Source organism: Crocodylus siamensis, chromosome 13, assembly GCF_052110815.1.
Source record: "Crocodylus siamensis isolate JL-2025a chromosome 13, ASM5211081v1, whole genome shotgun sequence".
Taxonomy (NCBI): Eukaryota; Metazoa; Chordata; order Crocodylia; family Crocodylidae; genus Crocodylus; species Crocodylus siamensis.
The window spans coordinates 17,469,779-17,493,615 of NC_143407.1; the positions used below are offsets into that span (position 1 = coordinate 17,469,779).

Here is a 23,837-nt window from a genome sequence, read left to right on the forward strand (position 1 = left end):
TCCCCATCTTCATCTTCTTTTCTGTCTTGGACGTCACCATGATAGGACATGGCCTCCCACCTTGAGCCAGAGAACAAGCAAGAAGTAGAGTATGGGACCCAGGGCTCTGCCTGTACAGGAAGGAGGAGGGGCAGGGATGGTTGCATGCAAGGGTCGGACTCTCCTAAGCCTTGTTGCAGTGGTCAGCTAGGGAGAGCTCCCTCCCCATTCCCTGTCTGAAGGCTGGCTGGGGTCTTCTCTTAGGGTTTTCATGACTATGTTGTAAATAGCAGAAGTGTTCCACTCGCAGCTCATGCCCTGGAGCCTTGTTTCTTTTATTGCAGGCTTATTCTCTTGCTGTCCTTTCTCTTCTCCTAGACTACTAGTACTTCCCTGTTGGGAAGGACTTGGGCTGGGAAACCCTGATGGGAGGGAGGATCTGCTCCCTCAGCAGAGGCTGCAGGGGTTTGCTTTGAGAAATCTCTCCTTGTGTCTTCAGCATCTCCAGTGCACTAGGCCTTTCTGTGGTTAGATAGGAATCCAATGGGGGAAGCTCTCATGCTATCCAATTTAAACCTACCTTGCTGCAACTTCAAGCCAATGGTCCATGTCCTACTCTGCAGCAAGAGAGAGAAAATGCCCAATCTGGCTAGTAGCCATTGCACTCAGAGGCTTGGGGGGAGCTGAACACCTAGGGAGGCTCAAGGAACCTGAGACGAGCCTGGCATCCAGGGCTGCTCAGGGATGCTCCGGGACAGCTTTGTTTACAGGCAAGCTTCCCTAGCTGGCCTTGGCTTGTCTGTACAGCAGAGAGATCCCCCAGATCTGGCTCCAGCAGGTGCTTGTGCTGAGCAGGTCTTTCAGGGGCACCTCTGGCCTGACTGCTTGACAGAGCTGGGCTGCAGTAGGGACACAGCAGAGAGCTTGGTGCTGTGATGATCTGGCAGGCTCAGTTCAGCATTGCACATTGATGGTTTCAAGGTCAGAGAGGAAGGGAGGGAGGCAGGGAAGACACGTGGGAATGGGATGCTGCAGTCACACACAGTGAATGTATTGATTTAGAACAGAAAAAGCTGCTCCATAGGTGCTGAAGAAAGGGGACCCAGCATGGCCTCTATCTCAGCCCAGCTCCCTGCTTTGCCTGCCTAGGCTCCTATTCAGCAGAGAGGTAGGAGCACTGTTGTTTCAGCCAAGTGTTCCTGCGTGGAACACCACTGCTCCATCTCCTGGGGGAGGCATTGGGATTTAATAATCAGGCTCTCCATGAAGAAAAAAGAAACCCACAGAGGGGAACCAGGGTAGAAGGTGCAGGAGCTTGCAGAGCCCTGGGAACTGTGACCTCGTTTTTGGTGCAGCCTCCCCAGTTAATTCTTTCAGTCAGATTTTGCCTCCAGCACTGGTGCCACTAATGTCTGTGTCATTGTCTCTAACTGGGCAGGATTCCAAAGGGCAGCTCAGAACAGGCCAGGGCCCTTCGCACAAGTCAATTTATTAAAGGGCATGTGCTGTTCCAGCACTTACCCGTGAGTCAGGAAAAGCTGCAGCTGATACGAGTCCAAGCATCTAATGTGAGGATCCCGCATGAGACCCAGTGAAGGTGGCAGGAAGGTGGTGTTGCACACCTGCTCTCCTTCCCCCACTGGCTCGCTCTCCTGTGGAATAGCTGGAGTTTGGGGCTCTTGTCTGGGGCAATTTCCTGGTTGTAGTTGGGGCAGTTTGTGAGAAATGCTGGTGTCTAATTTTGGGGTTCAGTGAGAGTTGCTTTTACCCCCTGGTGCCCATAGAGGCTTGGTGCAGCTGTCCTGAGGCAAAGCCAGGGAAACAAGATGTCTGGGGAAGAAGCAGCCTGTACTAGCACTGGCTTCACTTTAGCAAAGTCTACTGGGTCAGACTTAGGGTTAGCCCTGGGGAATCTGGTATTATTGGCATCAGGTATGACTCCCCACACACACACAGTTCAGCCGTGGTATTTTGGATGAATGATTCAGGTTGAGGCCTTTTTGTCTAGACAGAGTTGGGATCAAAACAGCAAGAATGAGACAAAAAGCAGAACTGCTGTACAGATCATATCATAGAAACATAAAATCATAGAGAAGTCAGGCTGGAAGGGGCCTCCAGAAGCCATCTAGTCCAACTCCCTGCTTGAGTCATCTAGTCATCCCTATCCAGACAATCTTACAAAATCCATAATCCAACCTCTCATAAAAACTACTGTCAACCCTGACGCAAGACATAACACAAGTCATAACACCCTAATCTTCCACAGGTAAAGCAGGGAGAACATGGCAGCCAATGTCCTGCTTGGGGACAATGCACAGGGGATGCATGGGGGTGCACGTGCACCCCTTGAGAGTGCCGGTGCACCCCTGTCAGCCAGTGGGCGGGGGGCAGGTGGAAGCACCAGTGCCCGCCCTGCGAGCACTAGGCGGGGAGCGGGGCTGCCAGCAAAAGCGGCCATGCTGCTTCTGGAAGCAGCCAGGGAGCTGCGGAAGCAGCGCAGCCACTTTTACTGCGAGTGAACTGGTGAGTGAATCAGCGGCCAGCAGAATTGGCTGCTGGGGGACTCCCCTCCCGGCCAGTGGGATCAGCTGCTGTGGGACCTCCCCCCAGTTGCAGACTGGCATCGGGGGGGCATGTCGCCCCTGAATCAGGAGGCACCAGACACCCATGGTCCTGCTTGTGTAAAAAGTTGTTAATATACAGTCAAGAGATGTTAGGTAGTGGGCTGCACCTCTTGCTACAGAAGAAGGCAAAAACCTCCACAGTCCATACCAATCTGGCCGTTTGGTAAGATTCATTTCTGACCACAAATAATAGGGACTGGTCTAATCTAGAGGAGAGGAGCAAGACCCTCTAGCCAGGAACCCCCAGGTTTAAGTCCCACAGGAGCATTGGCACACTCCAGTCAAAATCCCTAGCCTTGGCTTAGGCCAAACTCCAGTGTCTCTGGAGATGGTTAAAAAAACCCCAAACAGCACTGTTCCCCCCTCCCCCCGCCAACAACAACAACAACACTGACGCACGTAGCAGAAAGTGTGCGGGGTGGAATTTCCTCCCAACTCTGAAGCAACCAGCACAGCCCAGAAGCATGGCTGATGTCCACAGAACATAATCATAGCTATGCCTACCCAGCCAGTGGCTGTCCAACCTCTTAAACACCTCCGCTGCTCTCTAGTCCGCTGCCGCACTGTTCTAATAGTGATTTTTTATGATATACAATTTAAAGCTAATTTGCTGCAACTTCAAGCCATTGATCTACCCTGCAGCAATGTTTTGCTGCTGCTTTATGGCAGCCCTTCAGGTATTTGAAGACTGCTGTCATGTCTCCTCTTAAGCACCTTTTCCTTAAGCTGAACATGCCTAGCTCCTTCAGCCCCTCCCTGTATGACTAGCTTTCTAAGCCCTTTATCATATTAGTTGCCCACCTCTGCACTAGGGAAGTAAATATTAAAAAAAATCCATTTAACCTCCTCTAATTATGTTAGTTAAACAGTTAACCAATAACACGGCAGCTCAGACAGGGCTACTGCTGGGAGCTGTTCCCCTTTGACAGGGTGAGGAGGAGGTGGTGACAAACTAGCAGACAACACAGCTCAGGTGTATTCAAAGCTTTCCCTTCATCCATCCAAGAAGGTACTGTGTCAAAGAAGAAAATCAAGTTTGTTTGACATGATTTTTTCTTACTAAATACATGCTGGCTGCTTATGATGATCAGCCTTTCTACCTCCAGGTACTTGTAAATGTACTTCCTTAGGATATGCTGCAGTAACTTCCCATGTATCGAGATGATACTTACCAGTCGGTAGTTCCCCAGGTCCGCTTTTTGGCCTTTTTTTTAAAGGGCACTACCTTGGCCCTCTCCAAGTCTTCTGGTACCTCACCTGTCTTCTGTAACTTCAGGAATATCATTGCCAGGGTCTCTGAGATCTTCTTTGCAAGTTCCAGTACCCTGGGATGAAGTTCATAAGGCCCTGCTGACTTGGATTTGTTCAGACCCATCAAAAGCTCTCTGACTATCTCTTTTGTTATGTCATCCATCAGCTTGTCCCCTTCCTTAGCCAAATGATTTTGTATTAGGTGTCTGGCTGCAGCTTAACTTTTAGTGAAGAGTGGGGCAAAGTAGCTGCCTAGTAGCTCCACCTTCTTTGCATCTTCTGTTAAGATTTCCCCCTGGCTAGTTAACATTGGACCCACAGCTTCCTTGTTCTTTCTCTTGTGGCCAACTGACTTGTAGCACCTCTTCTTGTTGTCTTTAACCTCCCTCACCATGTATAGCTCATTCTTTATCTTTGTCTTCCTGATTTTGTCCCTGAAGGTTCTTGCTGTTTCCTGGTATGCTTCCTTGGTGGCCTGCTGATTTTTCCATTGCCTGTATGCATGTGATGCATCCTAGAAAGTCCTTGTGCAGCCACATTGGTCTCTTGCTATTCTTGTGCTTCCAGTGCGTCAGAACAGTCTTTTGTTAGGCTTCCAATACTGTGCTCTTTAGAAGCTCCCAGCTCCCCTGGATGCTTTTATTCTTCAGTTTGTCGTCCCATGGCATCATACACATTAACTCCTTGAATCAGTGGAAATGTGCCTTTTTTTAAATCTAGTGTTCTTGTTCTGCTGACCTCATGCTTTCCCTGTTTCAAGATCTGGAATTCTATCATATTGTGATTGCTTCCTCCCAAGCTGGCCATCGTCTTCTTCACATCCGCCACTAATTCTTCCCTGTTAGTTGGGACAAGATCCAAGATAGATGATCTCCTAGTTGTATCCTCCATGTTCTGGAACAGAAAGTTGGCTTCTACACAGTTTAGCAACTGGCTTGACATTGTGTATATACATAAGCAGGATGTCTCCCCAGATGGGAGTTGTGGGGTGACCCACCTGCTACCAGCTGTCCCACTTCATCTGCACTGTGCATATTGGGAGGGTTTCTGTCTCCAGGTTTCATGCAGGGGAGCAGGAAGGAGCTGTGGGAGTCCTGTTCCTATGTACTTCAGCTCTGCTGCAGGGCTCTGCCTTCTCCCCAAGGAGCAGGTCAGTGTTAACTTTTGAGCAGCTTCCAATAACTGCCCTTTAGGGAACAGCCCTTCAGAGGACTGCCTGGTACACCGGCTGTAGAGCTAGTTCCCAGTTCCATGAATGTGCCCTGGAGATCTCTTAGGGATCCATTCCTGGCCTAGAAGCAGTTCCAGGAGCCGCACAGTGCATACATGACATGCTCTTCTCCACCTTCTGTTTGGCCATCCCTGTGCCAGGATGCCTGCCTCCAACAATCTCCTCACCTGCCCTGTTATCAACCATTGTACCTGTGCTGTACTCTACATGTGTATATCAGGGACTTGTGCAAGATACACTGGCTGGATGCAGAGCAGGGTGCTTGGGTCTGAATGGGCTCCCCTGAGGTCTTCTCTGCCTATGTAGAGACCTAATGTTGAAGCACCATGCAAACCCCTGAGGGCTTTGTGTGGCCAGGGTGGCTCTGAGCTGTGAGGGGAATGACTGGGTGGTTCCTAACTGTCTTTAGGATGCACCAAACTCCTCAACACAGTTTCCTTTTATGCCTCTGCAGTCTCCCGGCTTCCTGGGGATGTTGTCATCAAAAGAAGTCACTCTCAGCCGGGAACGGAAATGAGAGTGAATGCAGGCCTGTCCTATCAGGCTAGCATTGCTGTTTGTTTGCCTGCAGTAGTCTTCTGTGCCAAATATGTGCTCTGTGTGCTACTAGCACGTATATCTAAACAGCACTGACATCCTTTTATGGTCCCCAGCCATTTGCAGGGTGTCACCCATTCCTCCAGCAGCAGAGGTGGGAGGGAGCTGCACTGGTCTAGGAGCAATCTGGACAGGGAGATGTGGGAGGTTTTTGCCTAGAATACAGAAAGTTTGCTAGGGGCTGCCAGAGTAAGCAGCAATTACAACTACTTCTGCCTCCTGCCATCCCATCCTCCATTACACAACAGTACACGTATAAACCCACTCACAAACAGGAATGGGCATGGATAGGCCCATATTAGTAGCATCGGCCTGGCCTTGCTGCCTAAGATGGCCTCACACTGGGGAACAGCTCTGGGGGGAAGCCTGCTCAGTGCCTGGGGAGGGTAAGATCAACCTGGAGCTTGCTTCTGTTCTTAACCGCTCTGTAGCATCGTGCACATACCCCTGGGCACATAGACAGGCTGCACCAGACAGACTGATGTATACACCCTGATGGACTCGCAAGCTATAGGCATGCTTCTGCTGCATGGGTGCGTGGTAGGCAGTCAAGGGCCTGCTCAGGTATACTGCAAGGGGCAAGGATGCCATTATCTCCCAGTCCTTGCACTGACAGGCTCATGACTCTTTGTCAAGACAACTACGATTTGGCAGCAAGAGAGTGGAGCTGCCTAATGCTACTTAGAGTGCTCGTGACCTTATAATTGAGGAGGAGGGTGCCTTGGATATACCCTTGTACAACAAGTGCCATTCTTCCCCCCTGTCCAACATACTGAAGGCTTTATGGCTCTTGGCACTGCTGCTCACAGCAGTGCATCTCCTCCCACCCCAGCTTGGCAGTTCCAGAGGAGATGGAAGCTGTGACACATTCAGCAGTACATGTATAGGTGCGCCTGTGATGGGGGAGCCAGTTCTGACGTGTCCTGGTGGAGGTTCCCCAGCCAGCTTTGTTCTCAACTGCTTTTCATCTTCTTCTCTTTCTCTTTGCTTTGGTTTCCTTCTCTGTCCTTTCCCTGCATTCTCTCATTCTCACCCTCCTCTTGGCCCCTGGCACACACCCCATACCCTAAACACAGGCAGCGGAGTTGGAAGGGGCCATGGTTCCTGAAGACCCAGAGGAGGCCCAACTTTATACAGCAGGGCAAGCCTTGTCTGCTACCTTGGGAGAACATGAGAGTCCCTGCTCTCCAGAGTGCAAGGGTTCAGCTGAGATGCACAGGGAGCAGCCAGTAAGAGTCCAACCTATAACTCAAGGTGCATGGGATTGTCTCTGCCCTGACTTTCCCCACACTGGCCCACTAGTAAGACTCCCAGCACCACCCCCACAACCCTGAGCTTCCTGCCCATGGGTGAGACAGAGACCTTACTGCTTGCTGACCCTCCCCTGAGCCTTCTCAAGGCTTTCCTAGTGCTCCTTATGGTGCATGTGGTTGACAACTGATTCTGGGTGCCTGTAATACTGAAGAATTAAATGGAGTGGGGATGGGAACATTAGGTATCAAGAGAAGCTGAGCCTACAATTCAATGTGACCTAAAAATCCAACAGTACAGGTGGGAGTGGGGACAGGAGCTGTATGTTGGGGCAGATGAGCCCTGGTCAGATTCACTCAGACTAGACTCATTTAAAAAGCTTTCTCCCTCTCTGTCCTGTGCTCTGCTCCCTGCTCTCACCTCCTGCCTCTCTCCTTCCTGCGCCCCTGTTCTCTTGCTCAGATAAAGCACTTCCTGAAAGAAGACTCGGAGGAGGCTGAGCTGGCCCAGTTTCTGAAGGAGTTCCCTTCAGGCAAGAGCCTTAGGAAAATGGAGCCACAGGAGGGCAAGAGGGACCAGGGCCAAGGCCACATAGATACCAGCCCCTTCTCCAGTGTAGTCAGGGCCACTGCGGACGACCTGCTGGATGAGAAGGAACTGAAGCCCTTCTCCCAGCCACAGCCCCTGGATTTGCAGCAGCGCATCATGGCTCCGACACCAGCAAGCCCCTCACGGCCTAGAAGCCCTTGGGGCAAACTCGACCCATATGATTCCTCTGAGGTACAGTACATCACAGGGCAGGCCTGAGCCAGGCCTATTGCTGGAAGAGGAGTCTCTCCCTCTTGGTTGATGGGAAATAGGCATCTAATGTGGCCTGTTAGTGGAAGGAGCTGTCCAGTCATCACTGTTGGAGGCGCCAGGGAGGAAGCACACCTACCCCAGCAGCAGTGGCCCTTTGATGGGTCCCTAGATCCCACTGCAGCAGACACAAGACTTGGGTTTGTGTGATGAGGGCAGTCTTGGATCGCTCTGTGTGAACTTCACCGGAGTTTGAAAGCATTTGGCCTGTCCTAGAGCTGGGTCTGGAATGCCCAGGGCAGGGGGCTGGGCGACAGTGGCCGTGCACTCCCCTGCATCCAGGTACCCTCTCTCTTGGCATAGGATGGGCTTGTCTGCCCCTCCTCTGAAGTGCTCTCTGGCAGGGAGGACACTGGGGGCTGAAGTTGGGGGGACCTGTGCAGGCATATTGTGACCTGCATTGTTTCAAGAAACTCCAGCATAAAAAGGGGCATCCTGGCATATGCTGCAGTGGGGAGATTTGGGCTCAGTCTGCCCTGAAGCAGTAGTTACAGGTTTCAATGTAGGCTCCATCCTGGCATCACAAGCTTAGGATGCCCTTATCCATACTTCTCTGCTGCATGCAGAGGTCTGGGGGGCCTTGGTTTGCTTTGGGCTTTGGTGACAAGGGCTTAGATGTATCAGGGGCCTACTTGAGGCGTGACAGAGCAGTCACTTAACCCAGTGCCAGCCAGCAGGCAAGACTGCATTTGGCTATCCTTGTGCACCTATGGTATGAGGTGGGACTGAGACATGGGCAGGGGGTTATGAGGGCATGGGACAGTTCTCTGGATTAATGTATTCCCTCTGCATCTCCCCATGACAGGATGATAAAGAGTATGTGGGGTTTGCGACACTCCCCAATCAAGTCCATCGAAAGTCGGTGAAGAAGGGGTTTGACTTCACGCTTATGGTGACAGGTAGGCACAGCCCAAGGCCCCTCACACAATGAGGGACAGGGCTTACTGCATGCTGATCTGGGACAGGAGGCTGTGAGGGTCTGGGAAGACAGTGTTTGCTGCTGCTTGCTGAACAAGCAAGCTCCAGCATGGTTACTGGATAGGTGTTGATCCCACAGGATTCAGAGCCTTGTTACATGGTAATTTTGGGCAGCTCCTGGAGTTCATAACCCCTGGATTTTCTGCACATTAACACCTGAAACTGGTTTTAAGCACTTGTCATGCAGCAATAAGGTACACCACTCCAGGGCAGGATGATCTCTGATCCATGATATCCATCTTGTGTTATACTAAGTTGCAGCCACACTAGGCTACACCTTAGTGTAAACACCCTACTCACCCACTTCGCCACCGGCCCGGATCAGGCCTACTACCCACATCACCAGTGCTGCCTCTGGTGCTGCTGCCCTCTCAGCCAAAAGAGCAGCAGCAGCCTAGCAACAGCAGAGGCTGGGAAGGAAACATAACCCTTCCCTGCCTATGCTTCTGGGATGGACAGTGCAGGCAGCCACAAGTAAGTAATGTGCTTGGCAGGGAGGAATCCTGGAGGAGCCCTGGGTTAGGGGGCACAAGGGGAAAGCCAGGAATGGGAGAAGGGTAATCTTATCTTTCGGTCCTCCAGGCACCTGCTGGCCTGCAGTGTAACTGCTCCAAGCTCAAGCTAGTACTAACATCCATCAACATTTGTGCCGCTTACGGTGTAAGGTGTAACAAGGCCCTCCGAGATGGCAGAGTGGACTTCTTATGGTGACAACACTGTATGCATTCACTCGGTGGAACTCAGGTTCTCCCAGGGGTGTCAGTGGTCAAAAGACCTGGAAAGGGCCTCAGAAACTGTTGCCATTCCTCCTTTCTATAAGCCTTGGATTGCATGGGACTGGCTGTGCTAATGTACTGACTATCCATGGTTCTGCCGCTGCTTTGGTCCTGAGGGCTGATGTTGTCTGAGTGGGAGGCCCAGTGGTTCCCAGACACGTCTGAGCCATGTTTCTGGTATGGTGCTACCGCTCTGAAACACTCCACTCCTGCTCCTGATCAAAGGTGTGCAAACCCAACCCCTGCCCCCACAGCTTTCCACCAAGCACCACTTAACTTGCTACTGACCTCCATTAACTGTTGCTTTTCTACTTTGTCCTAGGGGAATCTGGGCTGGGAAAATCCACCCTCGTGAACAGCCTCTTCCTCACAGACATGTATAAGGATCGCAAACACCTTAATGCAGAAGGTAAGAGGAGAGATCAAAGCCTTCCCAGAGGTGGCTCCCTCCCTTGTCCCTGCCAGCTGGGGCCCTATCACAAATGGTCAAAGGGGGATGCATAAGGACAAGGAGGCTGCTCTGCCAGCAGGGGGCACTCCAGGGTTAATCCAGATGGAGTATCTCATCATCATTTAGTGGCCACGTCCACACGAGTGGCCAACTGCTTAAGCAAGTACTAAATGGCTGTGCGGTAACTGGAGTTACTGTGCAGTCCCAACACCGCATGGCTATTTTTAGTGGCTATTGTTCACTAGCAACGAGATGCTGCATAGTACCTCACTGGTACTTCACAGTAGTGTCGGCATCACAGTTCATGCCTGGCGATTCTATGTTGCTGTAGCAGTGAGTTATGGTGCAGTAGCTTATCGTTATAGTGATGTAATATCTCATGTAGATATGTCCAGTAATTATGAGCAGAGATCCTGGTTTTCTCTGGTTTAAAATTGCAAATTTGCTAATAAAAATCCTAAATATTCTGATTTACAAAACCAAAACCCATGTTTTTCCACAATTAAAATGATTATAGGTATCAGTTGAACACGTTTTATTGATATATTTACAATTTTAAAGCAATTTGGAAGCCTACTGGTACCTCAACCATTATCATAAAAATATTTGAAATACCTATGTATCTTGGCGATTGATTTTGGTTTTTTATCATAGAAAATCAGAGCTTCCTCTGCCCCTTCATTCACCAAGATACAAGTCCAGCTGCAGTTGTCCCTCTGCTGTTTTATGGAGCTGAGCATCCCTGACATGCTGGTGCCCTGCCCCTGTCCATTCCATTGCCCCTTACTCCCAACCCACATACCCCTGGTCCTGCCAGTTCCTCTCGCTTCCAACCCACAGCCTCCATACTCTGGCCCTACTGGTGCCTCTCACCCCTGACCCGCAGCCCCCTGTCCCTGCTGGTGCCCCTCACTTGCCCCTGCCACCCCCAAGTAGTGCCCAAGCCCCAGCTGCCACCTGTGGGAAGCAGCAGCTGCTGTGGCTGGAACAGACCAGAGATACCAGCTCCCCCTTTCCCCTCTCCCCTGCCAGAGGCAGCACAGCCAGAGTGGAGGCTGTGGAGCATTGGTGATATGTAGGGGGTGCACGCAGGTGCATGTGCACCCCCTGAGATTGGCAGTGCATCCCCTGCAAAAAGCACTGCCGATGCCTGTGGGTGGTTGCCACTTGCCACCCAACACCCCTTGCCACCAACACCACCGGTGGCATCTGTGGGTGGTCCCTGATCACTGCTGGCCACTGCCAACACTGTCAGTGGCGTCTGCGGGTGGTCGCCGACCACTGGTTGGTGCTCGCCCAGTGGCAAGCTCCCACCGCTGCTGCCAGCACCATCACTAGCTGTGGGAGCTTGCCGTGCCCCACCAGCCTCCAGGGGCACATGGCATTCATGCTGTGGAGAGGGGGAAGATGTGGGTTGCCCACTGCAAGCTTGGGGCTCCCCACCCTGCTGCCCTACCCTTGGGTGCCCCCCCAGCTCAGTGGGTGGGACCCAGCACAGGAAGGCAGGGGGGCTTGGTGCTACTGCTGGAAGCCCCATGCCGGCCGTGCTGAAGCACTTCCTGCCTGCCCAGCAGCAGCTGCGGTGGTGGTGGCAGCACAGGGTTGTGCCCCCCACTACTGCCAGGCAGGCAGGAGGCACCTCACCATAGCAGTACAGCTGGCATGGGGCTCCTGGCAGTGGCACCAAGCCTTCATGCCCTGCTCTGCCTTCCTGCACCAGATCTCACCCACTGGGCTGTGGAGACCCTGAGGTGGAGGGCAGCAGGGTGGAGAGCCCTGAGCCTGCATTGGCAGCCTGCATCTACTCCCACCCTCATACTGCACACGAGTCTGGGGGGCATGTGCCTCTCCGTAGCCCTCTCCTCAGAAGTGCGTGCAACATTGGGGAAGCAGTTGCCCCCTGCTGCCTCCTGGATGAGGCACGCATGGCTTTGTCCCTGGCCAAGCCCCACAGCCGCACATTCCCATCCTGGCCCCAGACCCCATGCACCACCCCAGATGGGCAGCACTTCCAGCCCCAGCCCTGCCCCACTCCCTCCCTCCCTCTCTGTGGGGGCCTCAATCTGCTCTGCACTGCTCCCCCCATAGACTTACTTGGACAGAGATGCTCTCCACATTGTCTGGCTGCCATGTGCATGTGTGTGCGTGTACATGCCCATGGCACCCCCTGCCTAGTCACCCTTCTCCTGCTCCCTCCAGGCCCAAGTAGCCCCTTGCAGGCTGGAACTCTGCTAGCATGCAAGGGGAAACCTGCTGTTTCCTGCTTTTTTCTCCTTTAAAGGAGAAAATCTGCATTTTTCTGTAGTAAACAGAAAACCCAAATCCCCAGTTATGAGGTTACAGTCTATTGATCTGAATGTTAGAAAAGGGCTGATTGACTTATCTGTTTTCTCTGGGATGATGGAGCAAAGAGAGGCTGCTCATGTTGGAGCCAGATAGTGTGTATGTATGTATCTGGTCTAGTGTATATTGATCAGTGTAGTTCCACTGAAGTTGCTGAAGCTGCCAGTGTAAAGCTTCTTCAAGTTGAACATTAAAAAGCACAGGGATGTGTATTAACAACCAGATGGTATGCTGTTGTAGAGATCTTCATGAAAGAGAATTCCCTTGCAAAAGGTGAGAGCAAGAAAATATTTTATAAGTTAATACCTACTGAACTTGATTCTGGTCCTGTTGGAGCCAAAGCAAAACTCTTCTTAAGGTCAGTGTAAATATGAAATCTACACACGATCCTCAGTAGACAAGCCTGAGAATGAAGATTCATAATTTTACTGGACACTAAAAGCTGTGGACTTAACACAGCAATTGGTTTAATTGGCTCGTTACAATTATGCACTTCCTCTGCTAGCCTCTCTGTGTTCCACAGGTAGCAATGACTCTTTCCTGTTGTTTTATTCTTTTACATAATTAGATACATCTCTTTCAGTTGCTCTTCACTGGGTCTGTAACCACTCCTGATAACCTTTCTTTGTTCTTCAGGCTTACTACGTGCTTCCTTTGTTCACACTGGCCAGTTTCATGTACATAATAGGGTTAAACAAAAGTCACTGTTCTGACTGGTGTTTAGCTGAGCCCAGGCACCAGGTTCTGCTGCTTTCCCTGACTTGAGGAAGGGCATATTGTGTCCAAAAGGTTATGTCTCATCTCTCCTAGCTACAGAGTTGGTTCAATAAAACATATCCTCAAACAAACCATGGCTTTAGTGTAAGTAAGATCAGATGCCCAGGAAAGTAAAGGATTTGGCCAGCGGTGTTCTTCATATTCTGCTGGCACACACAAAGTGGCAGTAGTCTAAAAAGAAAAAAAAAAGAAAAGAAAAAAAGAAAAAAGAAAAAAAAAAGTCTTCATCTGTGCATTGCTGCCAGTATGCATAGGCCCCAGTTTGCCCAACTCTTCCTCTCCTTTCCTCCATGTTGCTAGGTTAGAAGGACATGAGCTTGGAAAGTGGTATGGTGTCTGTTTGCTTCCTGACAGTATTGTCTGGAATACTGTTTTGTCCAGCTCTCCTGGGGTTGCTTCAGTGTCTCCAGACGCAGTTAGAATGCACTGCTATTATTCCAGTAGTCGCTCCTTCCGGGCTCTCAGCAGGCAGTTTATATCTCCTGCTTTAGTATTCAGCAGGGCCATGGGCAGGGTGCCTGTTTTGTGCCCTGATTATCATGGTTCCTGGCTTTTTAAATTGCTTGTCTCCTTACACACTATCACTTGACTAATCAGGCTGTTCATGATCTCTCTCCACTCCCAGCAAGAAGTCCACAGTTCTCCATTTTTCTCTTTTTACTTCTGGTCTTAAATAAAAGTTCCACCCCCCATCTGCATTCAGTGACTTTCCACATTATCAGTCCTAAACATTGTCCTCTCCTTTCCTAGTAGCTTTGCTCCCATGGACCAAGAGTGACTGACACAATAAAGGCTTTGCCTTGGGACTGCAAAGCCCTAGGAGGACAAGCTGGAACTTATTCAACTTTAGATGAACACAAACCAAAGCTTTTGATCCAAATGCCTATCAGTTTTGTGAAATGCAGCCCTAGGTCTAGAGTCAGGTCTATACCTGACCTCCTAGATCTTAACAAGCAATCCAACCTCCACACATGCTCAGATCCCACTTAGAGGCTTTGTCCACATGAAGTTGCAGTGGTTTATCTCAAATGGGTTTTAAACTCATATAGTGAAATATGTGCAACCCCTCTATGTTTAAGAACAGGTTATTTCAGTTTGCACAGGTCAGAAACAAAGCAAAGCCAAATTGCAATAAGCACTCTTCAGGTGAAATAAGTGTAGCCACATGGGGTTTGAACTGATGTAAAGCCACATTTTTCCTAAAAACAGCATTGTTTTTTCATGTCAACATAGCTGGAGACTTTGGGGCTCACATCCATCCCACATATTAGGACACACAGAGAAAGCTTTTTTCACAAAAAGATGGGTGATTAAAAGCCCCTGTTTAGCTTGCTGTGAACATCTGCAATTTCAGCAGAGAAGTGTCCTCAAAACTGGAAACATGGTAGTGGGCTCTATACTTGATCAAAAAAGGGGGAAGAATTAAGCAAAAATCTCCAAAATTTTCCTTTAAAAATGATGTAAATGTTAACTTGAAAACAATCCTCCAAGCTCTAAAGACCATGTCTATGAATGCTGAATGCTTCATAGGTTTCAGTTGGAATGATTAGCCTCTCAAATACTAATTCCTGGGAGTGTGTCAGTCAGGTTTCAGACTGGATGGTCAAAGAGTGAGATTACATATTAGAGTAAGCATGCACTAATTCTAAGGAATGTTAGTCTTTCTTAAGGTGAACTAGTGCTAGAGATGATCAGTCACACATTCAGGATTGATACCCTCTCTAATGTACACTGCTGAAATCTGTTGCTACAGGCTGGTGAGCAGGGGTATGGCTAGGGACTGAAAATCTGCTCCATGCCTGCCTTGCTTATCAGTTCCCTAGCCACAATGAAGGCCGGGGAGGAGTGGGGGGAAGGGCCCCCCTGTGCCACTTGGATCACTTCTGCCATCTCCCAAATCACTCTGCTGCCCTCCCTCAACAACCAGATCCCTCTTCCACCCTATGTTTGGGTCCCTCCATGCCCAGATCTCCCCCAACACCCACCTATTTGGCCCCTGAGCTCCTGGATTACTGTCCTTTCATCCTAATCAGCCCAAGAGGAGCTGTGGCAGCAACCGGTGGCAGGGGAGAGGGGTCCTCCTCCCTGCCAGATCCTGGGCTCATTGCAGCTCATGTTGTTCCTGCACACCTGGATCCAGCCTCCACTGGATTCTGCAGCAGCCTGGCAGTTCCTTGCCCACCTGTCCCCAAGCCCCATATCCCCCTGCCTCTCCTTCAGTTGCAGGACCTGGCAGGGACTGGATCTGGGCATGCTGGGATGACATGGTCTGTGAGGACCCCAGGATCAGGTAGGGAAGAGATACATCTCCACTGCTCTCAGGCTAATCGGGGTAGCAGGGTGGAGGCAGAGGGGGGATCCAAAATTGGAGACAGAGAGGGGAATTGGGGTGGCAGTGTAATGATCTGGGGGGGTTGGGAGCAAAGTGAGCAGGAGCCCAGCAGCTCCCCCCTCACCCCTACATCCTCCCTCTTGCCCCCTCCAATCCTCACCCTTTTCCCACACCCCCATACCCCCCTTCACCTCTTTTCCCCTTCTTTCCACTCCCCCCCCACCTGTAGCCTATCTTTTCCCAGCTGTCAATCCAGGGCCATAAAATCTTGGATCATAGCTAATCTACCTGGGAGAAGTGATTCAGGGGAGGCCTGCAATCTGGTGGTTTTATCTCAAGTGAACACCCAGAAGTTAATTTAACTCAAACTAGGTAGTCCAGCTCAAAAATAATCCTGGCCTGAAGTGGCATAATTTTAAAATGCATAAAGGGCACTTACCACTACTTAATGAACCTTTATGTGTGATCATTCAAGTTTTAAGTGTTCTTAACATGTTCTGATTGTAACATGTAATCTCACCCTGATGGTCTTTTCTGACCTCTGAGGAATCCAGAGCCACACCCAGACTTTTTTTTATCAAGTTTGGAGCTAGGTCTGAGTCAAACCCAGGTACTTAGGTCAGTATTTAATTTGTCCAAACTTGTTTGTTCCTTACTAATTAAGAGCTTGCTAATTCTCCTCTCTGCAAATCCAGTGCAAACCTAGAATAACCTCCAGATAACATCAGTAGAGACTTGCCAGCGTGGGAGAGAGGGGAATCAGAACAATGGGCCAAATTCAGCAGACTCCAGTGTTGTGGTGCATATGAAGACCCCAGCTTTGCCCATATCATGTAGCAGCATTAGGAGCATTTTAAGCACTCTTGACGCAGGTGAAAACAACTCAGGATGCAAAGGAGAATGCAGCCTGTTCATACTGCTCAGAGCCAGTGAGTTATTGTTTCTCTTCAGAGGAGTGGTGGCTGAGGGGTGGAAGAAACTGGCACATGAGACTATGGTTATTTTCCTGGTGCTGTCAGTGGTCTTCGGGCAAGTCACTTTTGTCTTTTTTTCCTCTGTAAAATGGGTGCTATGATACTGACCTCCCTGTAAAGCATCAGAAGTCTACTGAGGGAGAGTGGTCAGCGAGCTAGGGTTAGCATGGAAGTTCAGGCTTATGAACTAGGTGGTACTATAGGATGCATGTGGAGTCCCTGAAGGAGTCATCAGATGTCTTGGGCTTTGCTGACACTGGCTTGATGCCTCTGTCTCTATACATTGTACAGGGCATCCAGTGCTTCTGGGTCAAATGCAGCAGGCTTAACTCATGGCAGAGGGAGAATGTTGGCAGGAAAAGAGAAGAGATTTGAGTTCATGCTAAGAGCTGGGTGTCAAACAGCTGATTGCCAGTCTCACACTTATCCTGACTCCAGTACAAAGCTCCCTTCTTTGGGAAGAGTGGAGACATGTCACTCACAAGTATCTCACATAGAAGATCAAGTGTAGAACAAAAGAGACTATTTCCCTAGCACGTGAAGGCAGAACTTCTCTTGCTTTAAGCCTTTCTCCCCTTTATCTCACGGTGTACAATGCCTGGATACTATGGTGGGTGGGGACAGGAAAGTTAGCCACATTCCTGGGTGGAGGTGATTTCTGTGTATCCCAACCCCCTGAACTGGGGACTTAGCTGTCCCATGGCACTGCATTGCCCTTCTTCCTTCTAGGACCTGGAGAGCTTGCTTCAGTGTCCTGAAGTGACAGGCAGAAGCACATTCTTTTTGTGGTGAGTTGGCATTTCCCTAAGGAGATGATAGAAGGCTGCATTATCTCTTGTGTTTTCATGGGGGAACCCCCTCAAGGCACAGCCTGAACTAGCCCCTACAATTGTGCCCAGAAAATGACAAGGCTGGAGTGAAGAGCTCTGTGTGATGACTCTGGTGTGCGCCAGGACTAGGATGGGCACAGATATGTCTCTCTGGAGCCAGCCATAGGATACATCACAGCAGGAGAGGTTCCGGATGACTGTAAAAAGGCAAACATAGTGCCCATATTTAAGAAGGCGAAAAAGGAAGATCCAGGGAACTATAGAGCAGTCAGCCTCACCTTATTCCCTGGAAAAATTGTAGATCAGGTGCTCAAAGAATCCATCTCAAAGCAGTTGGAGGAGGTGATTAACAGCAATCCAATACTTGGTTTGGGGTTTCTGGTGGAGCAGATGGGAGAGGGGTTAGCTAGGTCTCATGGAGTTCCCAGAGAAGCTCCTGCTGTGCTGGGAAATGAGGCTGTGACCGTTTCACTTCTCAGGACTCAAAGGTCATCTTCACTGGCAGCCAAAGGTCATTTGAAGAATTAACGTGTGAAGACACCAGAGTTCATTCTTATTTCTTGCAGGGGTGTACTGACAGAGACTTTTGGGCCAATACAGATAGCTGATATTTAAGGAGGCATATTGGCCGATACCAGTCCGATTTCCAATACAGCTGCCTCCAGCTGGTAAGTCCAGTGTGGTGGAAGGGGAGAGGGGAGGGAAGGAGTGTGTGTGGGGGGGGGTGGGGCAGATCAATGCCACCTGCAGTGTGGGAGGAGGAAGGGGCAGACACTGCCCAGATGGGGCAGGGGGCTCATGGGGGCGGGGTGGGAAGGTGGCTCCCACCACTGCTTGCACCCCAGGAGGGCACAGGGGTGCCCCCTGGATCTGCACAGGGCAGGGTGGGCTGCACTGCAGCCAGGGCTCCACAGGGCTCTTCTTGGCAGGGTCTGGGGTCAGAGCAGGCACTGGTGGTACTGGGAGGATGCTGCATCCACCCCAAATTTTGCTGCCACTCTGATCCCAACACTGCCGCCGCCAGCCACCCGATGCAGCCCCAACTCAATGTCCCACCTGCACCCATGTGCTGGGAAGAGCTGGGGCTGTGCAGGGCTGCTGGTGGTGGTGGTGCTGGGAGAAGAGTGGTGACAAAATTTGGAGTGGATGCAGCCTTCTCCCAGTGCCACCGGCGCCCGGTCTGAGCCCAGCCGCTACCCCGCCCTGTCCCATGTAGACCTGTGCCCTCCTGGGGCGCAAGCAGTGGAGGGATCTGGCTCCCCACCCCAACAAGCCACGGCTCTGTCATCCCCCCCTCACTCTGCCTGGGGAGCACCTGCCCCTGCCCCCTCCCTCACTGCGGGGGGCATTGATTTGTCCCTCCATGCCCCTTCCTTCCCCCCTCCCCTTCCACCACAACAGACTTACCAGCTAGCAGCAGCTCTCCATGCTACCCGGCTGTGCTCCTTACTTCCTGAGTGCTGTGCTGGAACTGCATGCAGCACAGGCATTTATCGGCCAAATTATTGGCCTGATATTCAATGAACCCAGTTTTCTTTATATCGGTATCGACCCAATATCAGACCAATGTATTGGCGCAGCTCTAATTTCTTGGACACTCCATTGCCCTGGACCTTAGACTGATATACCTGGTGGTTTGCAGGACCTGTTCAGAAATATAATTGCCTTCCACTATCCCCAGAAGTGATTGTTGAGGGCCCAGGACATTCACAGGATAAGTAGGACTGAGTTGCAGTGTCCTCTTTCCATAGGCCGAGACAGTACCAGATTTCAGAGGTCCATTCCGGCTGGTTGGTGAAAATTAAAATGAGCATCATGGGCACAGAGTGGGGAGGCAGAGTGGCACAAGCTGCAAAATAAGAAACCCTAACAGACAACACAATTGCCCTAAGACAGGTAAACTTGATTAGTGGGATAACCATTAAAGAGGGGAGATGATTGTTGACACCTGTGAAGTAAAGAACAATGGGTCATTAACAGGCCATTGAATCTCTTAGCTGCCTGAATAGTAATACCAGAGCTTCACCATGCTCCCCCACCCCCACCTCTACCTGTGGCAGCTCCATTAACTTGGTGGCCAGGGCAGGGTAGCATCCACCAGAGGTCTGGGGGACAGTGTCCCAGATTTCACATTGTCCCATATGGTCACCCTTTCTCTCCAGGTCCAAGGAAGGACTACAGTTGTGAGTTAACGCTTTGTTGATTTATGGTTGTTTGTTAAGCACTGGCTTTGTTATGGATGTTGTTTTCCTTGTGGGGACGAGTTTGGCCCAGGAAAAATAAAGAACTGAGTGACAACCTGCTACATGTGGTAGAAAATGTAGGCATTCTAAACCCCAATGCCAGTCATTAAGACTGGAGCCCTGCTAAAATGGCTGGGGGGGCTGCAACAGCAACAACAGTAGCTGTTTCTGCAGCGCCAAACTGAGCAACAGCAGTTCTAGAGAGACCAGCAGCAAGCAACAATTGCAGTAGTTTAGAGAGAGCAGCAGCAACAGCAGGACTTTCTGAAAGAGCAGTTGAATTCTAGATAGACCTTGCGCCAGGCTAGTAGGGGGTGCTCCTGCGCTAAGCCACCACCTTACCATGTCCAACCACCTTCCAGGCTCTGAGTGTCTCCCTGGGGGTGCCTCACGTTTGGCTGACTCTCTTCCTGGTGCAAACCCACTAGCCTGGGGGTAGAGCTGCCACCACCCAGGGTCTGGTCTGATCCTGGCTCTGTGCCCCCTTGGAAACACAGGCCTAGTTGTCCTTGAGAGTACTCGGCCCACTTCAGGAACATGGGGTGCCTCCCTCAATCTGAGGCACAAATAGTGGTCTGCCTTAGTCAGCTAAGGCAAGGGAACCCCAAGGCATAATCTAGACCCACTCTCAATAAGTCTCCCACACTAGATACAAAGGAGAACTTTATTGGTTACAAGGGGTAGATTTGGAATAGGGTACAGGGTTGAGCAGTATCAGAGAAATCCCATAGAGCAAACAGGGTGGCTGGGGTAGTATTTGATCACGCATCTGAGTTACTGCAAGCTATATTTCTAGTTAGATCTCAGGTAGCTTACTCATGAGTATCATCCAGAGGCAGGTGGAGATTTCCTCTGGAGGCAGGCAGTTCATTGATCATGATTTTCAGGACAGATCCAGCTCTTCTCTCTCTGAGTTCTCATCATGGCTACTGCTGCCCTTCTCCTGGGAAATCCTTAACTTATATAGCCCTTATGACCTCATTTACCTGGTCCAATGGAGGCCAGCACCTGTTGGCTGCCAGCCAACCAATTTGAAATGCATCACTGGTTGCTAGGCAGACTGGCAGAGTCTCTAGCCCCCTCCCAATCAGGTTGGCATTGCTTAACAATAGGGAGCGTAAGCCCCTCACCCAGGTATGAGATGCCAGTCATGTAGGCAGAAGGAGCAAGTTTCCCACCTCCCTCAGGAATGTATCCAACTCAGGTTACAACTCAGGGTTACCTAAAGAGCCCATGTTAACCAAATTGTCACAGAGCAGAGTTTTTGGGGAGAGACAGAGGTGGCATTCTGCCACAGACCCCTACCCATGTTAGTGAGTCACCAGGTTCCCCAAGGTTAGAGGGAGGAATCCTCACAAGGATGCGGTCGGCAGATGATCCAGAAGCTTTTCTTGCTGTGTTTAAACAGGTGGCAGAGGCATATCACATGGCCACAGGACACCCGTGCTGTGTGGTTGGTCCCTTTGTTAACTGAGGAGGCACAGACCACTTACTTGGACATGGGAGCAGGCTCAGCCCAAGAATTTAGGGCCTTCAAAGTAGCCATACTGGGTCGATTTGGTCTCATGAAGGAACCTTATCACTGCCGGCTAAACCTAGACTGCAAGCTGGCTGCAGGGGTCATGGAATTGGTGGCATTAGAACAATTCTGTGCCACGTTCTCAGTAAAAGCCCAGACATGGGTGTATTGCCACCAAGTGGCCAACCTGGAGGAAGCTACACAGAGGCTAGAAGACTTCATGGGAATCCCAGGAAGCTGGCAGCCTACAGGCCTGAGGAAATCAGGGCTCTGCATCAAACCAGCTGGGGGGTCTAGGAAGGCCCTTGGTTGGAGCTTTACCTCCATCTCCTCTGAGACCCCAGACAGGAGGAGAGCCTTTCAACCAGGTACCTGCAGAAGAAGGCCACCTGGTGCATCCCTGCAGCTCAGGTGAAGGAAGCAAGGCATAGATGATGTGTTTCCAATGCAGGGTAAAAGGGCATGATATTGGGACTGCCCCCAGATGGTCTGTGGATACTCCCATGATTTAGTCTCAGAGGCAAGATGGGAGAACCCTGACCTGAGGAGATGTGTTATCCTTGTAAAGACTGAGGATATCCATGTGGTTGGAATTAATAGACTCAGGCTCTGGGTAAATGTTTGTACAGTACATGAACAGTTTGTGAGTCCAATAGATGTCCCAAATGGCAAATGTGTGTATATGTCACATGTATTCATGGGGATACCCAACCATACCCTGAAGCCCACCTGAGCCTGACCATTGTGGGGGGCAGGAGGGGCATATAAGCATAGTAGTGGCCCACCATGTAGCCTACCCTGTGGTGGTGGGGCAAGACTGGGGCTTGATGGCCAAGCTGATCTGGTTAGCCTGGAGAATGGATAAAGTCTAGATGAATCCCAGTCTTACAGAACCAGAACTAGGGAAGATACCTCCCTTCTCAGACTAGGAACTTTTTGGACTGCAACCCAGGTCATGCCTATAGTGACACTGGGTCAGGTGGGAGGGCCTCACCAGTCAGAAGGCATGCTCTGGGAATGGGGTCACGGTGCAGTGAGATTTGAATCCCTTTCTCCCCTCCCCTACTCCAGGAAGCAGAGGATCAGGAGACCTCCAGTGCTCTTCAGGAGGGTGGATTAGATCAAGATGGGGAAGGCCAAGATTCCATCGGGGTGAAAGGGAGGATTTAGTATATGTCCCTCTGTGGCTGGTCGGGATGGGCCAATGGGGCCGAAGTAGAAGTATGTTTAGCAGCCTAGGACCTCCATTTTGAGCTGCAGGGGGGACCTGCCAATGAGAGTGACAATAGACACTAGGGCCTAGCAGTCCCAACTGTTGATCTTGAAACCATACTGTTGCCAGGTGTTGAAACCTGGCATGTGACATACCCTGTGGGGTGGGGCATTTTGGGGTGGAAAAGACGCAGGATAGAAAGCTGGCAAGGTTTTTTTGGCTTGGAACATACCAGGAAATCAAAGACTATTGTATATCCTGCCCTGAGTACCAACTGGTTGCTCCTCCAGCTTGCCCGTAAGGCCCCACTAATGACCGTCCTGCTGGTTGGCATACCATTTGAGTGGGTCAGGGTGGACTTGGTGGAACCACTGGAGCTGAGTTCCAGGGGATCCAGGTTCATTTTCATCCTGGTAGACTATGCCAACTGGTACCCGGGGCAGTGACGATTGGCACTTGGCATCAGCTCAAATGGTGGTCACGGAGCTACTACAGATTTGTAGTTGGTTTTAAAGGTTTTAATGGACCAGGGTACTGCCTTCATGTCCCAGTTACTATGGGTGGTCTGGGACTTACTGAACATCCATTCACTAAGAACTTCATGTACCATCCCCAAATGGATGGCCTATTTGAAAGATTTAACTGAACACTGAAGGCAACGTTGAGGACGTTTCTATCTGAGGAGCCATGAATTTTGGCTCAGTTTTTGCCCTCCCTGTTGTTCAAAAGTCGTGCATGAGCTCTTTGCACTTGAAGTTACTATATGGGAGACAGCCAAGAGATAGAGTCCTACTATTACTTCCCTCCTCTGAGAGTAAATTACTGGAGAAGTGGCAAGGACCTTTGGAGGTCCTGAGGAGGGTAGGGCAGGTAAATATGAGGTTCATCTGGTGGGGAAATGGTGAGGGTCACAGATATACCAAGTTAAGCTGCTAAAACCCTTAAAGGCTTGAGAGACATGTTTTGTCTCTACAAGTCTACTGGAAGCTGACCTGGAGATTCAGGATCCCCTACCATATCTGACAGTGTACCACAAGCTAGAGGAGACATTGACTCTTGACTCAATGGGCAGAAATAAAGAGCCTCCTGGAGGAATTTAGAGAAGTTTACTGGGACTCCAGGCCAGACTAGCTAACAGAACACTGGATTAGCCAAGTCAGGCTGTGCCATTCAAAAGGGACACTTGAGAATCCCACCCAACTGAGGGAAGTTAAAAAGATGTTGGACTTGGGGGTAATCGAGGAATTGGGCAGTGAGTGGAGTAGCCTGACAGTGGTGCCAAAGCCTGACCATGCCATCTGGTTTTGCATTGACTTCCACAAAGTCAACACAGTTTCAAAATGTGACAGGTACCCTATGCTCTGAATAGATGCGATGGTGGAGGGAATAGGTGATGCCAAATATATAACCACCTTGGATTTGACAAAGGGGTACTGGTAAATCCCTTTGAATCCAGCATCTTGGGAAATTACAGCCTTTGCAATACCCTGGGAGCTCTACCACTTCAAGTCCTTACCTTTCAGGCTATGTGGAACCCTGGCAACATTTCAAAGGTTAATGGACAAAGTCCTCTACCCACACTGGACATAAACAGCCACCTGTTTAGATGA

At 50.4% G+C, this 23,837-nt stretch overlaps 1 protein-coding gene across 3 annotated transcripts in view; it reads left to right on the forward strand.

The window, feature by feature from the left end:
• The window catches only part of LOC149854027 (septin-4), an 80,899-nt gene that overhangs the window by 12,463 nt on the left and 44,599 nt on the right, over positions 1-23,837 (forward strand). For 2 of the 3 annotated variants that reach the window (XM_090025029.1, XM_090025030.1), the window contains exons 2-3: positions 8,597-8,690; positions 9,868-9,954. In XM_090025029.1, coding sequence (XP_089881155.1) covers positions 8,597-8,690; positions 9,868-9,954 — 181 coding nt within the window. Of the gene's footprint in view, positions 1-7,395; positions 7,714-8,596; positions 8,691-9,867; positions 9,955-23,837 lie in introns of all 3 variants that reach the window. The other variant, XM_090025028.1, reaches the window with a different exon arrangement.